Consider the following 15,322-nt stretch of genomic DNA (forward strand, 5'->3'; position numbering starts at 1 on the left):
CTAGATGTTAGGTACAAATTATTCAATAAAAATAAAAATATAAAACAGTTACATAAGATTCATATGTAAAATAAAATAAAAATGTGTAATAATTAAGTATAACTGTTGTGTTTGTTATCCTTAAGTTATAAGAAGAACATTAATAAGTACCTCTAGTGAGTACAGCTGCTGCAGTATATAGTTATTGCATAGCTATTACTTATTTAAACACAATACTTAACAGTTACAATTATCATAACAAATTGTGAAGTCTTTTGATAAATCACTGCAAAGTATCGATAAGTTCTTGAAAACTTTCAACGTACCATTTTGACTTCGATTTTACTTCTTCTCGAACAACATTACCGCCAAACCCTTAACATAATAATTTTACAATATTGATAAATCTACAAATTGAGACAAATAATATTATTTGTTGAAAAATACATTATAAAGTTAGAAAAAAACGCAATTTTAAAGTAGAAATCAAACATTATTTAGTGGGAATGTGATATTTTTTAATTTTCCTATGCTTAATATAATATAATAATTTGAAAATTTACCAATGAATGCGTCAGCCGGTGGAGATGCTTCTAAATCAGTAATTCCATCTCCAATCATAAATAATTTTGTATAACCGTATTTTTCTTTTAACATTTGTATTACTTCAGCTTTGCCACCATTCTTTGACGTAGGTTCTTTTTCGTCAAATCCTGCATAGTCTCCTATACATCACACATTATTAGTAAATATAATATATACAATGTTCATCTTCAACGTCAAAAAATTATGATTCTCCATAATAATCACGATGATAGTTATGATAGTAGTGATAGTACCCATCATGGTATAAACATGTGTAATTTATTTCAAGGATATTAAATTTATTTTTCTAGAGTTTTAATTTGTATGGGTATTAAAGTATTTTATATAGATTAAAAGCCTAAAAAATGGTAAAGTGTAGGTAATGTATATCGTAATAACTGACAAAACAAAATAATATCTATGATTTATCGATACATAATATGAATAAAATAACAATGAAAATACTGATGTACACCAGTAGATTTATAAAAACTTAAAACAGTTGGAACCCATGAATGAGAATATTATAAGTACGAAAACAATAGGTACAAAATAATAATCAAAATGTATTCTGTTAATATTGGATGTCAAAATGAATATAATAAATTTAAAAAATATGTAATTACTACATAAGAAACTTTAATTTGTATTCTACTTCAAAATGTTGAGGTTTCAATATTACCAGGAAAAAATGAAAAGAAAAATACATTTCACATTTTTTAATTAAACCAAAATATTTATTTGTATTTGTTATTCGTGTTTAAATTTTAAACAGAATATGTTATCATGTGTATATTTTAATCTCACCGTTTAAAAAGAACTTTAATTTATTGGCATGGATGTGTTGTAGTGGAATGCTTAGTTCAATAGCTATTGGTCCAATGAGGCCACGGAACCCGCCAGATATCAAGTACACGGGAATTTTCTTCTGTTGCAATAATCCGACAAGTTCCCTAGATGATAAATATTATCATATAATGCTCAATAAATTATTAACTTTTAAGTGGTCAATCAAGACTATCAGGAAAAATTAAATGAAAAAAAATAGGCCTAAACAACACAGTTATTTTTTTTTTCATTTTACAAGTATTTAATTGATTCAATTTACTTAATGCCTGGAGTCAAATTGAACGGACGGTCTTTGATGAAATTTCGAATTTGTTGCAAAGATGGTTTGATTATTTGAAGTCGAGCCGAGAGTGCTTCTCTAAAGTCCATCTTACCTGACATTGCACTGCTTGTTCTAAAATACAAAGTTCATATTAATATTAATTGACATACAAATACAATATAATTTAAATTTTTTAAATTTAGTAAACATAATATAGATTGTTTGATATAAATTTAGTATTTAATCAAAATAAGAGGGTTTTTTTATTATTACTGTATCATTATAATATGTACCTATACAAAACAAAATTACTTTACTGATGAAGATAAATAGGAATAAAAATATACAATTTACAATTTATATTCATGATGATAGATGAATGATGATTATTAATAAATTTATTGTTTCATACAATCTTTTATTTTTTTCATATTGGATCGCTTAATTGAAATTAGGTCATGATTAATATGAAATACTTAAAATAGAATTTTGAGAATACACCATACACGTGTGCAAAATTATACAACAATGTGAATAAAAATTATCCATAAACACGAAAGCGGCTAAACACTATAAGAATGTATGTCATTTGTCATCTTTAAGTACACTTTTTCTCCGACTATAATGATATTGTATTCTACATCTACGTTGCTTTAGTGTTGAATACTTAAATAAGCTTATTATACATTTAAAAACGAAAATAAGCCGACTATTTTTTATGCGTTATTGGTAGTATATTTTAATGTGTCATAAACATTTCTTACATTTTTGCCTTAGAGCTTTTTTAACATCATAAAACCGATTACAGCGACTCATTAAAAAATTGTAAACGTTAAGAAAACAGTGATAATAATTATTTACAATCTTAGATGGTTTTATATCAATTACGATATTCTAGAAATGTTCAATTAGAACGACCCTGTATATACTTAGGTATACCTTGTACATGCCGGTACCTATACAACAAATGAACGGCAGGTGCTTAGGTATATCTTTTATAAGTATTTTTAATAATTATATTTAATGATGAAACCCAAAACTTTTATGTGGCTTCTTGACCTTGAAACATTAAGGTGCCTCTAATTTTCAAATGGTTTATCACATAGGCAGATAGGCTTATTATTTATTAATTCGATGTAATTTTGTAGTATTTAATATCATCGTATGATTTTTAAAGACATGTATGTAACAAATTAACTAATCATCTATCCAATAATCATCTAATTATCCAATTAAATTTTAATCAATTAATAGTACCTAATAGAAACCTAAATTAACAATAAAATATTGGTATACTCAAACAGATGAGTGATTTAACATTTTTTTAATATATACATAATAATAATGATTTATGAGTGCAAGAGTTCAGCTTGATTACCATTGACAACTGTTAGTACTTAATATTAAATACATTATAAATCTTTGCAATATTATTTCATTTAAAAAAGTATGCAAATAATTATAATATGGTAGGTACCTAATATTAATTATTTTAGTACCACCTTGCACATTAGATTTTATAATAAGAGGATTGGAATCAGTGATTTTCTGTCTTTATTTAATGCATCAAGCTCAAAATGGGGATCTAAATGGTCTAACACGCGCGCAACATAGGAATTTAGATTCTATTTCTAACGTACCGATTAATCTAGTAAAGCGATAAGAACTCTGAAAACAGATGTGAATTTTTCTTAAATTCTCCTTAGACATTTCACATTTTTGATTTGAATTTCTTAAAAAATGTTAATAATATGACATTTTTTCATTTCTAAATTTTAAATTTAATTTAATGATTTAGGAGGAATAAAATCAATAATGTGGAGTATAATAAGACTCGATAACAAATTCAAATCTTTTTTTCAGAATTCTTATCATTTCGCTAGATCACTCGATTGTTGGAAATAAAACACGCCTAAATTCCTATGTTGCGCGTGTGTTAGACAAATAATAAATGTATTATTTTTACAATTAATAAACAATATTCATACAATTTTTGAACTTCCGATCCTTTATTGCAAAATTTAGCAACCTCGTCAATTGCTTCCTCTTGAATAACTGTAGAATCCACGTCAAAACAAACTGCATCTGCATCGCGCCAAAGATCTTTTATTGTATCAGTCATACTGCCTATAAATGGAAAAAAACATGATGCATTTAACGAGTTTACATACTTAGGTAAATCAATTTAAGTTCTTGTCACGCCTGGACCGAAAGTTCACCTTTCGATGTCGGTTGAAGCATTAGAAAATGTACATTTTCCCGTCCTAATCAGATTGATTCACGAAAGTATCAATGTATTTATTTCTATATTAAATACTAACTGGTAAATACCTAGGTTACTCCCAGGAAGTTTTATGAAACAGTTTGGTGAATATAAAAACCACAAATGGTGCAAGAACAGTTTATTATAGATCACCTCAATATCGATATTGATGGTTTCGGATGTACCAGGGATGTTACAAAAAATGTATGTATGGTTCGGCGGCTCAACGGCTCGTGCAGGAAGGCAATTTCAGTCTTGGGCGAAAAACAGCCTTCGCCTGTGCCTTGTAGCCCAAGCCACGTCGCCTGCGACTAAAATAACTCATTTAATGCCCTTGTCACACAATATACCTACTATTTCATACTATCCTAATATTTTTTACAAACACACTAAAAGTAGATAAAAAATATTTTGATACAAATATAATAGTATATATATACAAATATGTGCCGACGAAAATTAATTAAAAAAACATTCAACGAATAAACTTGTCTTAAAAAAGCATTTTCTGGTGGTTCTTAAATGAAGATAGCAAGGAAAAAAATTACTTATATGTTGTATAACATGGTGGACAAAATGAGTTAATGAATTCTTATTATAAATTTATAATACCACATAAAATAACTAGGTAAGTAAGTAACCTCTTAAAAAGTGAATGACACTTGTAAATTATATTTACAAATATTATTAACAATATTATAATAGAAGTGCCAATCAGTAAATAAATTTACATTCATAGTAGGTATGTACCATATAATTATGCAATAATATACTACCTTATTTTAGGAAAATAAATAGTATGTTAAATTAAAACATATAAATTCAAATTATTTAGAGTAACTAAACTTTTAAGATTGAATACTTCCAACTAGTTGAAAAGTATTAAAATATTTTTACTATAGTTGCCTCTATGAAACTATGTATTGTAAATATATAATTTTATAAAAATTATTATTCTCGTACAATAATATAATCAAGTGAGTGAATAAATAGCTGTTAAGACTTAAAATAATAATAATTATTAATTCATATGACCACTACACAATGTAGTATTACCAAATTACCTATCCTTTTTTAGGTACTCAATACTCATATAATACTGTCGTATAGTAGGTAACTATATACAGCAAAATTATTTTAATTGTTTTCAATTTTATTTTATAGAATTGAAATGAACTTGAACGTATGCTTATGAGGTATTCCCAAAGTATCCAACAAATATTGTCAATCATATTTATTATTTATGTTATACACAGTATATATTATTTACAATATACCTAAACAGTACACATCCTATACTACATAAGAATCTAGAAATCGTAGTTAAATATAAATAGTCTATGACTAATTCCAATTTTAGCAACACTAATTTATAATTTAATCAATCAAATAATAATATGTTCAAATTATATTGTACGAACATCGTCTGTCGCCTGATGCTCATTAAACATCGATTATTTATTAATTATCACTGGGACATGCTACAGTGAATCGATATAATGTTTATTTAACCTTGATAGTGATAAAAAATGTGTATTAATAAGAGGTTGTGGAATTTTATTTAGTTGTTTAATTAAGATGTATAACTAACAATTAGACATCGGACTACAAACTGAAAGTTCAACGTTCGAAAGATGCATAAACCTAACTGTTAAGTTAACGAGACAAGAATAAAGTCTGTATTAATAGTATAATTAGTGTGTAATTAATATGAGACAAAAATATAATAATATTGTCGGTCATTCAAATATTTATGTTTTTCAAACAAAGGCAAAGCTTTCATTTTGAAGAAGCTTAGTTAATGCATTCTATCTAATGGATTGAATCTCCGAATCAAGACTATATCGGCAACTAATGTGTGCGTGTACCTACTATGACCTATAATGTGTATAATGAAAATATATCACTATTTCTGTTTTAAATAAAAAAAAGTTCATAGTAAGTGTTTTTTTCGGATACAAGGACTGCTAATCATAATATTGTTCTACTCTCAAAAAATTCTTATTTTAAATGCGTGTATGTATACCAGTTGGATCCTTGAATACACAAAATACAAACATTATTAAACAAGTAGTCAATTTAACCGAACATTAATTATACAAAACATAATTGATTCATTATTACTATTTGTATTTTAAATAAATAAGTAATACTCAATGGTATTTCTTTCTTTTAGGTATTTGTTTTGTTTATAGTGAAAAAATTATTGATTCAACATGTTAGACATCGTTAAACAATATCGTACTTTTTTACGGTGACATATTTGGAACCTTTCCGTTTATTTATCACCTTAAAATATGACTAATAATACGTTTTTTCGTTACAATTTGCATTTTTTTTTCAATGATACTTTAAAGAATAATTCAAGAAATTAGCAAAAGCAGGTTATTGTTAAATATCCATACCTAACATATTGTTAGAACTTTTCGCTTTCCTCCCATACAATGTAGTCGCCTTCACACTTTTATTGCAAGGTTAGTCGGCCATAATCTTCTTCTAACCTTATTATTCTTATAAATTATAATATACTTTATCCCTCAACATGCAAGTTTCAGAAGTTCATTGTAAACTCCAGAAAAAATTCTATTTGACTGTCCTTTCGATTTAAGACTTATTCCCTTCCCCCCCACCCGCCGCCATTAATAGTGTCCCTTTTATTTTAACTTATAACCTGACTACCTGATCTAAATTAATAACGATTTAAATTATTTCTTTATTACTTTAATGTTTAATTATTAATTCTTTTATTGTTACGTATTTTCACTATTAACATAATTAGTTCGCTATCACTGCTATACTACATTAATTTCTTTAATAAAAATATTTTATAGTTTATATAAATAAAAAAAACTAAATATTTAAAAAATCTCAACATAATCTTATAAGTCCATAAACGAATAGTTACAAGTTTCTGTCCTGTATAACTGTATAAGCACACTTATAAACCCAGTATCTTGATTCAACGTGTACAACTATACAGATAAATTATAAATTAAAGGGTTATAATCTATTCATGTAAATTCTAAATATATTATATCTCGTAATAGTGTTAAAAAAATATTTACCTATATATTATATGATATATAAATTAAATAACGAACACGAACTAAATATACATTTAAAAAGAACCCTCCTTATATGTATAATGTATACTAGACAATTTTAAGAATATTTAATTTAGAGTAAAACATGTCGAATATTATATCTGTTGACTATTAGTAATTTAAAAATCTGTATGAATTAAAATTCATCTATTTTTACACGTTCCTTTTTTAAGAGGGTTCAGAATTACTCTCATTGAGTTTTCTTGATTTTAAGGACGCTTGGACGTTAATTTATAAATATCATATATCTATGTACTATGTAGTATGTATAATGTATATACTACACTAAACACGCATGTATAATAATTCATAATTTTACACGATATGCTTTCTATATGTTAAGTTTAATAAGCCTCAAGTGTCTCAACGAGTAAAAACGTTTTGAAAATGTAGATAATACTATAAAACATATTGGTACCTAATATGGACATAATATAGTCCGTTGTACACTTTAGCATGTCCCTAGGTTTTCAACAGGTAAATACTTCGTGTAGTACAGACGACAAGCGTAAATACTAAAAATACAAGATTGCAGTGCATACGAAAATAAAGCGAAATACGTCAATACTCCCAATAGTCAATACCATATTATACATTAACATACAAAACCCGCACACACCACATTGCAGACCATAGGGTGTCTCCCCTTGTTTACTCTCTTTACTTATATAGTTATATCCTTAGCCACTACCTTACATATATACTCATCAGTCCTCAGTCCTCGACCCGTCTTAAACCTTGACTAATACAAACTTCTTATTGAATAACTTAGGATTAAAATTAAATAGTTTTAAACAACGGTTATTAAACTTTTCTAGATAAATAAATATTTACATAAAAGAGGTCTAAAAAATGATAAGGTAAAGTAAATAACTTCGAAACTCAAAAAGAATGATTCCAATATCACAGTGTTCTGTATTCAGAAGATTTTTTATTATTCACCAAATTAATGAATATTATAAAACGATTTCGCTAGTTATTTGTCATAAATAACCGCCTAAACCACACTGTGGAGTGGTTGAATATGTTCAACGATTTGGTATATTATATGACATAGTGTTAATGTTGACGGTTTACATGAAAAATAGTGATAGTGTTAGTACCTTCATATTATGGCTCATCACATCAGTAATGACATTCCAAGATTAGAAATTCAGTAGTGTGAGGTTCCATAGGTACACCGAAGTACCGAACATTACAACACATAGACATAACCATATACTTTTGTAAATTTGTAAAAACAAAGAAATGCGTTAAGCTTTGTACAATAATACCTGCATAGATACACTCATATCATAAACTAAAATACAATATTAAATACCTACGCCTCGTCGGTCTTCTCACAAAATTCGCCAAAAAATAAAATATTGAACTAGCACGCGTATGTATACTATTACTTATCATTTATCAATATAAAATATAAAGGAAATAATAACGTGATACACAATGAATTTAAAAAAAAATCACGTTATTATTTATTGTAATTATTACCTACCTAAACTTGTTCGCGAGATTCGGCGGCTTCGTGTGGGCGGGTGGTGGTGGTTTACGGTTAGCGTTGTTCTATATGATAATATTCTTATTGCAGCACAACCGAAGGGCAACTGCTGACGACAGGTATCGCGTATATGGTTGACGGCGTACGACTGTCAACATTTTATTATGTCGAAAACGATATAATATTATAGCGATATCTCGATTAACGAGTAGAAAAAACCTCACTCCGCGTGTAGAAAATAATAATAATAATAATAATGTGTGGCCACATACTATACCTGTCATGTGCGGACGGCGTCACACGTGTAGGATTGCAGCACGCGGTACTGCCTGAAAACGTTTGGTCTGCATGGTCCACGGGAGCAGTTGTTAGTCGGCTGAGATCGGGCCGCAAAAGTGTCGTAGTGGGGCTCGGCAGTGGGTTCGTCGGCTTTTCGGCTTACCAAATCGATATCTGAATAATAATAGTTATTAAATAATACAATAGTATCCCGAAAATCGTAATCGGTTGTGGTGCGGTGGCAACTGCTGCTGCGTACGCTCGTCTGTCCAGCGGAAGGGTGGGGGGAGGCGACCGCGCTCGAACGGAATTCGAGAACAGTCGTTCCGAATCGCGTCGGATCGACGGCGTAACGAGGTCGAGTTCAAGACGCCGGCCGAGTTCGTCCCGAATCACACACACGGCGGATCCCGCGCAGTCGCCGTAACGGACTGGCAGGTGGGAGTAGGCGAGAGTGAGAATAAGCGCCGTGTGTGAGATGGCATAATAATAATCATATAATATGTAATATCGTTAATATTAACGCCTAACGATATAGGTATTACTATAATGTATTGTGAGTGTAGGCTCATATAGGTAAGTAGTCACGTATTGTAATTTACGAGTATATTATACAATAATTACGTAGTTTGTGTTATAATCTTATAAAGGGCGATTCTTCAAAATGTAAACACTCATTTTATCGAAAAGTATTATAGTTTTTGGAAATATTAATTTTGAATGAATTTTAAATCCTTAGCAAACAACAATATTGCAGAAACAAAATTATATTTTTTACTAGTTATATTCGTTTAAGTGGCAGAAGACATTTTTAATTTATACGTTCATATTCCAAAGCATCATAGTTTCTGAGAATTTATAAAAATAAAATCTATATAAAAATTGAATTTTGGACGAGTAGTTAATTAGTAATAAGAATAAAACAATAGAGCAGAGTACTTAAACCCTCTCTAGGTATGCAAGCAGTAAGCACGTATGCACTCAAAAAACCTAAAATATTCTCTAAAAATATATAGGTACTTGCATTTTATTTAAACAATAATCAATAAATATTAATTTAATTAAATTATCTAATTTAAATATATTTCATAATATTAACAGATAAATAAAAAATCTATATGAAACAACCTTTTATGTATTGATTAAAAAATATAGTTAATTACATTGATTAATTGATGAACTTAATTGATTAGTTAATCGATTTGTAATTTCTTCTTATGTACACATCACGCGTTGTGCACGCGTCATTATGCGAGTGCATTTATATTATATAATAATGGATTGTCGTTTTAACAATAAACAATATTAAAAAAATGTGCAAAAAAAGTAAGAAAATATATTAACTCAACAACACCAAAATATGCAAAAATGTTCAATATAAGATTATAGATTTGGATTTGCCATCAAATTTGTATCTAGTTATAGCCGTTGGCCTTTTTTTACGATTGCGCAAAAAAACTGTAAAAATACTTTATACTTGAAGTCATCTGCCCTAAAGTAATAACTAATAAGTATTTCAAACATCGACAAGTACTCCAGTAAACCAACATTTAGTTGGGTAGGTAGCAATTCCCTCCGTGGTTCACTCAGCCCACTGAACTTTTAAATAGGTACCTACCTGTTTATAAAGTAATAAATTATAAGTTATAACTTATAACTAATTAACTAATCGTTCAAAATTTGTTTTTAACATTAAAATTTTTAAAAACATATTTGATTAAAAAGTTAAAATAAATATTGTTATGTATGTTATTATAAAAAGAAAAAACAATGGTAAAAATTAAATTTTTTGCATAAATGTTATTTTGTCAAAATTATGTAAAAAAATATTTTCGAAAATGTTAAATATGTTTGTTAATGATAGTTATATTTGCTAGCTACTGCCTACTGGTACACGGTATTTTCAACGTTGCTATAGCAACTATTATAATCTATAGAGTATACATATATGTGTTAATGCCTATATATAGACATACTATATTATACTTACTGCATTCAACGTACCTACTTAAGACGTAAATTTCACATTATTATGTATAGTGGCACTGACCACTAGACAATATACCATATAAAAAATAGTCTGCTTCTTTTGTACTAACTACTAATTATAAAATAGGTACATATATAATAAATTTAAAATTCCAGAAACTCTTTACAAGAAATCTTCACACATTTAATAAAAGCAGTAAAGACCACTCATAAAATGTACAAAAAAAACTGATATCTGTCAACTAGTTTTATATACTAGAAATATTATAGTTTTATCTGTTTACAACTTCGTCGTTGATGTCATAAATACGCAAAAAAAAATGTTTTAAATAAATAATATTTATTACACAAACCAAAAAAGTTGTGTTTTTTTATATTTAAAAAAGTTAATTTAAATTTATAAGGAAACAAATTGAATAAAATGTAATTCAAAAAAGATCAAAGGTACAATTTGGATCTTTTCCATTACTAATATATAATATATTGTATATCAATCAGTCAGTAATTTATTACTTATTAGTAGGTATTATATTATCACACTAACACTCAAGATGACGAAATATTGAAATTATCCACATCATAAATGAAGGCTTCCAAATCCCACGTTTGATTAGATACACTAATGAAAAAAGTTATATCATTAACTACTGGGTCAAACTATCAAAATTATATAATTTATCTCACTGTATTGCTATATTTTAATTAGAAAAAAACGGTTGAAATGACAACGACATAGCTATACACAAAAACCTAGCGCAAAATAACTTTTCATGCGATAGGTTATTATAGGCATTATACTATAAATTATAATAGCTACCGAAATTACTTCCTTATAATATTATTCCGATATAAAATTATATAAAAATATTACCGTTGTTCTTCAAATTATATATGATTATATACCTATCGAGGATCAATATTAATGTAACAAGTAACAACTTTATATTCATAATTCATGACAATTGAGTAAAAAAACTGACAGGTATCTAAATTTAATCGAAATTAAAATAACCAAACTAAAAACGGATTTCCACGATATTTTAAGTTGTGGAGAGGTGAATACAGTATCCCTATAGGTTATGTGTTACCAGCAATGTGTTACCTACGTAGATAATGGCACTGATAATACATATTATCATTAGTATATAATACTCAATGAAATTATGCAACCTGTAACTTTTAAGTTATAAATTATAATCAATGGTAATAGCGACAATGTTTAAATTTGTAGTAATTTTAGTGAAGTACTAGTTGATAATTACATTGACTAATTTGGTAAATTAATAACAATATTTTCTAGCAATTTTAAATAATGTTTAACTGTCTTGGATAATGACGAACAGTGAACATTATTACCATGTCATTATCATGAATGCAGAATGTTTACACATTAATTGTTCTAGCAAATTAAATAATAATTACATATTACCAATTAGTTATTAAAATATGGAAGGAAGAGTCTAGTAGGTATTATAATACATGTTTGTTTTCAAATTTCAATAAAAAAAGACATATTTTAACATTTAAAATAAATATTTATAATTTAAATTTTATTACCTACCTAACAAGTAACAATAATAACGTTATCACACAAATGAATTACCTATAGTAAACTGTAAAATATAAATGTTATATGTTTTTTTTTCAGTCCTTTATACTGAAAACTAAGCCACTACTTTATTAAAATGTTAAACTTGTAAGTACGTACCTATACGGGCGTAGCCGTTTTCGGCCAAAATGTACCCTTCCCTTTTCGGCCAGTGTCACTTTTCGGCCAGTGTCACTTATCGGCCAAAAATTACCGTTCCCTTTTCGGCCAAAACTTATCGTTCCCTTTTCGGCCACTGTCACTTTTCGGCCAGTACCTACAGTTTTCTTTAAAATTTACGAAAATTAACTTAACAATTTTTATATTTAATTAAATATGATTGTATCTAAAAATTACATTTTTGGGTAAACATTACTAACTACAACTGAGTGAAAAAATAATAAAATAAAACAATTGGCAATAAAATGATTTAACATATTATTACTTAGTCAAATAAATTAACAATTAATTTTTGTTTGAAAAATGTTACTATTTTTATTATTTTTACTTTTCAATGTAAGTTTAATTTCGTTCATAGTTGGTTTTTTGGAAATAAAGATAAACCAGTGTTTTNCCTTATTAATGAAGTTCAAACAGATATATACATAAAAATTAGAAGTATCAACATTATAAAAACACCTCGTGATGCAAAAAATGTGGAACGGCAACGACAAAATGAAGCTTACATTGAAGACTATAAAAATAGTAAAATATGTCGTTACAAATTTGTGAAACAAATCTCATACAATTATAAAAAGTGAATTTTATTATTATTACATAGGGATTATATGACTATATTAATTTTTTCAACTAATGTAATTATTACGTATTATAAGACTATATTAATTTTTTTATATTATCAACTATATCACTATAATCATGACTACAATATTATCATAATATTTTGACATATTCATAAATTTATATTTTTATTATCGTCTATCATAATTATTATTATATACCTTCTTATTACCTATATGTATTATATGACTATATTAATTTTTATTCGATAAATTTATTTGATAACATTGATTATAAATACTAATATAATATAATAAATTGTAATAATAATATGTTATACCAGTTTATTGCCAATTGTTTTATTTTTTATTTAATTAAAAAGTTCGTTTGTTATTATTGTAAATTTTAACTGTAGGTACTGGCCGAAAAGGGACACTGGCCGAAAAGGGAACGGTAAGTTTTGGCCGAAAAGGGACACTGGCCGAAAAGGGAAGGGTACATTTTGGCCGAAAAGGGGGCCGCCCACCTATACACAGTCACAGCCAAAAAGGTATCTACTGAAAAAGGTAAATCCAAAATTAAAATACCTATAATCCCTAACTACATTACAAATGAAATAATAATTTAGAAGATGACAACGGATTATTTTAGGTTAGGATGTGATCATTTTCATAATAATATAATATACACTGTAATACCGACCAAGCCTATAGTCATTATAGTCAATACATTTAGAATACTACCTAAATTATCAAATCAATGTATAAATTACAATGGATTACAGTTATTTTGTAAAACGTTTATAATAATATATAGTCTTTAACTCTCGTGATATTGCATAGTGATTGTTAACAAATGATAATATTTGAATTTACATGATTGCCGCTAAGGCGCTCACAGATATACGAAACACTTACTGCACGAAATGGTATAGCGGAAACTTGGCTTAATTCATGAGTACAGCTTAAACAGTTCAAATATTGAAACATGATATAAGTTTAAAATTAATCATTAATAATTATATTGTATATATCATGTATATTTCTATAAATCAATCAAATCTTGTAAACAGATTAATTTATTTGAACCCACATAGTTGCACATAAAGGACATTATATTAAATATCTCAAGTTGCAGATAGTGAAATAGATTTTTAATTTTTGTCACTCTCAAATATATTAATCGAATGCACATTTTTTTAGATTCTGAGCTATTTGATGAATATATTGATTTTACAATTATGCCTGTTTGTTAAAAATTATTTCATTATTAGGTACCTATGACTTTGTTGTGTCTGTATATAATCACTTTTAGAAGCAGTAACAATGCTTGGATTTCCAGGTAAGAAAATGTAGCCCAGTCAAAAAGCTTGACAATTTAATTAACGTTCCACATACCTTACCTAAGTTTTTATTACTGGAATCAAAAAAAAAATGTTTAAGCAATTGAAAAATATTAAAGATACATATATATATAGGCACCATTTTCTATAAATATTTAAAGTTCAAATTTTGACAAAATCTATCAACATTTTCAAATTAATTTGTAGTTAACAAATTATAAAATGTTCAATTATTAAAGCTAAAAATAGTAAAATAAATTACTTTAATCACGATAATATCATCAAATACTCTTAGTAATATTATAGGCTATAAGATACCGTTTTCAATTAGAATCGTTTTTCGTATACCTACAATTGTTTAATATCATTGAATTCAAATTTAACACGTGTATAACAGTGACTCTCTGTAGACCCACTTACCAGCTTCCAGCTTTTTTATAGTTGAGTCTTGAAAATTGAAAGAGAACTTCCTATTAGTAGTTTTTACTGAAACCCAAACCAAAACTATTCATTTATTATTACCATCACTTTTTTTATAGACATTTGAATTTCAAATTTTGACGAAATTTAATATTTAAACAAATATTAACAATAATTTTAGTTATTAAATATTCAAAATCGTTTCTCGTATGCTATTATTTAACATTGAACTCAAATTTAACACATTCATTACAGTGACATACTCAATAACTGTACACGGACTCATGCTATACTGTACAGCATAGTGGTTAACTATAATTTCCCACTTTTAAAATTACATTTTTTAATTTCTTTTGGCGGAAATGATAAAGGTATGAAAAAACAGACCACAAACAATTATAATAATATTATACTATACTATAT

The 15,322-nt window shown here is 27.3% G+C and overlaps 1 protein-coding gene across 2 annotated transcripts; it reads right to left on the reverse strand.

Annotated features, from left to right (window-relative positions):
- Window positions 1–48: 48 nt before the first annotated feature.
- LOC111028972 (phosphoserine phosphatase) lies at window positions 49–9,076 on the reverse strand. 2 transcript variants are annotated; one of them, XM_022307773.1, is made up of 7 exons: window positions 8,818–9,076; window positions 8,538–8,688; window positions 3,664–3,802; window positions 1,673–1,807; window positions 1,372–1,517; window positions 543–704; window positions 49–354 (listed from the first exon to the last, which is right to left on the reverse strand). In XM_022307773.1, the coding sequence occupies exons 3-7, from the start codon at window positions 3,795–3,797 to the stop codon at window positions 263–265; spliced, it is 669 nt and encodes a 222-aa protein (XP_022163465.1). In that variant the 5' UTR covers window positions 3,798–3,802; window positions 8,538–8,688; window positions 8,818–9,076; the 3' UTR covers window positions 49–262. The 2 variants fall into 2 exon arrangements, with proteins under 2 accessions (XP_022163465.1, XP_022163464.1); XM_022307772.1 differs by lacking the exon at window positions 8,538–8,688.
- Window positions 9,077–15,322: the final 6,246 nt, after the last annotated feature.

Source organism: Myzus persicae, unplaced genomic scaffold, assembly GCF_001856785.1.
Source record: "Myzus persicae strain clone G006 unplaced genomic scaffold, MPER_G0061.0, whole genome shotgun sequence".
Taxonomy (NCBI): Eukaryota; Metazoa; Arthropoda; class Insecta; order Hemiptera; family Aphididae; genus Myzus; species Myzus persicae.

Bases quoted from the DNA above. Each gene is read 5' to 3' on its own strand.
- LOC111028972 (XM_022307772.1), bottom strand. The intron at 1,808-3,663 runs GTATGAATATTG...TTTGTATTTTAG, and splicing joins GGATCGGAAGTTCAAAAATT to AACAAGCAGTGCAATGTCAG. The intron at 355-542 runs GTAAATTTTCAA...TATTATGTTAAG, and splicing joins ACCGGCTGACGCATTCATTG to GGTTTGGCGGTAATGTTGTT.